Source organism: Magnolia sinica, chromosome 17, assembly GCF_029962835.1.
Source record: "Magnolia sinica isolate HGM2019 chromosome 17, MsV1, whole genome shotgun sequence".
Classification (NCBI taxonomy): domain Eukaryota; kingdom Viridiplantae; phylum Streptophyta; class Magnoliopsida; order Magnoliales; family Magnoliaceae; genus Magnolia; species Magnolia sinica.
Window position 1 is genome coordinate 12,789,507 of NC_080589.1, and position 1,562 is coordinate 12,791,068.

General features: G+C 38.3%; 1 protein-coding gene across 1 annotated transcript; it reads right to left on the reverse strand.

Annotated features, from left to right (window-relative positions):
* On the reverse strand, positions 1–897 carry LOC131230979 (uncharacterized). The gene is made up of 2 exons (XM_058227016.1): positions 685–897; positions 1–357 (listed from the first exon to the last, which is right to left on the reverse strand). The coding sequence occupies exons 1-2, from the start codon at positions 694–696 to the stop codon at positions 64–66; spliced, it is 306 nt and encodes a 101-aa protein (XP_058082999.1). The 5' UTR covers positions 697–897; the 3' UTR covers positions 1–63.
* Positions 898–1,562: the final 665 nt, after the last annotated feature.

Here is a 1,562-nt window from a genome sequence, read left to right on the forward strand (position 1 = left end):
TTCAGATACTACACATTGACACCAAATAAGTAGATAGTGCAATTGAAACCAACTGTGGACATTTCAACAATAATCCACCTCTGGTTCAACAGAAGGATTGCTGTTCTTGGGAGCCTTTGGAAAATACCCAATAGAGAGGAGTCTTTCTCTGCTACAGTTTTCTTTGGAAATCCAGACCCCAGGTGGCCCAATCCTCAGCTCCAGCTTTTTCTCTTCTGTAACTTGAAAGGATCCTCTATCCCTTACCAACCAATCCCTTTTATTAGGAATCAGATCAAGAAACTGCTGGCAGGACTCTCCTTCCCTTGAATCTCCCTCCATTTTCTCAGCAAATGTGAAAGTAAACCACCTCAATCTCTGCAGAAGAAATGAACAGCAGAACATTAAAAAACTGAAGATAAAACAAGATAAACCCAGGTGAAAAACCAGCAACTTTCAATTTTTTTTTAAAAAAAAAAAACAAAACAAAACAAAACAAAACAAAACAGGGATTCTTTACCAAAACCCAAAATGAAATTTTTTTTAAAAAAAACAACACCCACATCTTAAATCAGCCAAATACACATTTTCTAGCAATATAATTTCACAAGAAATGGAGGGGTTGAGGGATGGGAGAGAATAAAATGCATGAATGAATGAATGAATAGTACACAACTCAAAATGAATGAATAGTACACAACTCACCTTGATGCCCATTCTCCCTCCTCCTTTACCCGGGCTTGGGACCGGCAATGCAAGGTGTTACATTGGCAGAGTTAAAAAGGGGCTTAGGCTCCATTTGGCTTGTGACGACCATATGGAGTCTAATATGTTTAAAAAGAGGCTTAGGCTCCATTTGGCTTTTGAAGACAAAGGGAAGACAAAGAATCGGACCTGGTAATGCATCAATCCAAAGGAAGGATGTTAGCTTCATAAGGAAGATAGAGATAAGAATTCAACTCAGTGTCTCCATTTTTGTCCATCTAATTTGTGGTGGAAAAGTCCAGGCTGTTCCATTTATGTCACTGATCCTCCTGCATATCAAGATTTCCAGAAGCTCTAGTTACAACAAATTTAGATCCCTCCACTACTTTTTACATAATTGGTTATCATGCAAATTGCTATGCTACACGAAGCAACTAAGAAGCCTTTTTCTTACATGTCAATTATGTTTTCCAAAAGAAAAATAACAGAGGGAACAGGTCCCTGCAATATTCAACGTCGTTGATGAATTTCCCTGCAAGTGGAGTATCGATTGCCCAGACGAAATCGTCGTTGTTCTTGAGGGGCTTGTCTATTACTCTTGCAAATATAAGAGATGTGGAACTACTTCAAAAGGAAAATTCAGAGAGAATTGGCTGTCACTAGAAGATAGATTTTGAAAATTAAGAAAACAATGGGAAAATTAAGATTAAGATCTGAAAATTAGAAGTATAGGACATATGCTACAAATATTTTCATTGCCATTTTTTATGATGATTAGATGATCAGGTGTGGCCGCCATCTGCTAGAGAAGCTGGATGATTTTGCCAGGATGGCCCTCACATCTGATCAGGCCATGCTGATGAGCTTATGTGGGAGGA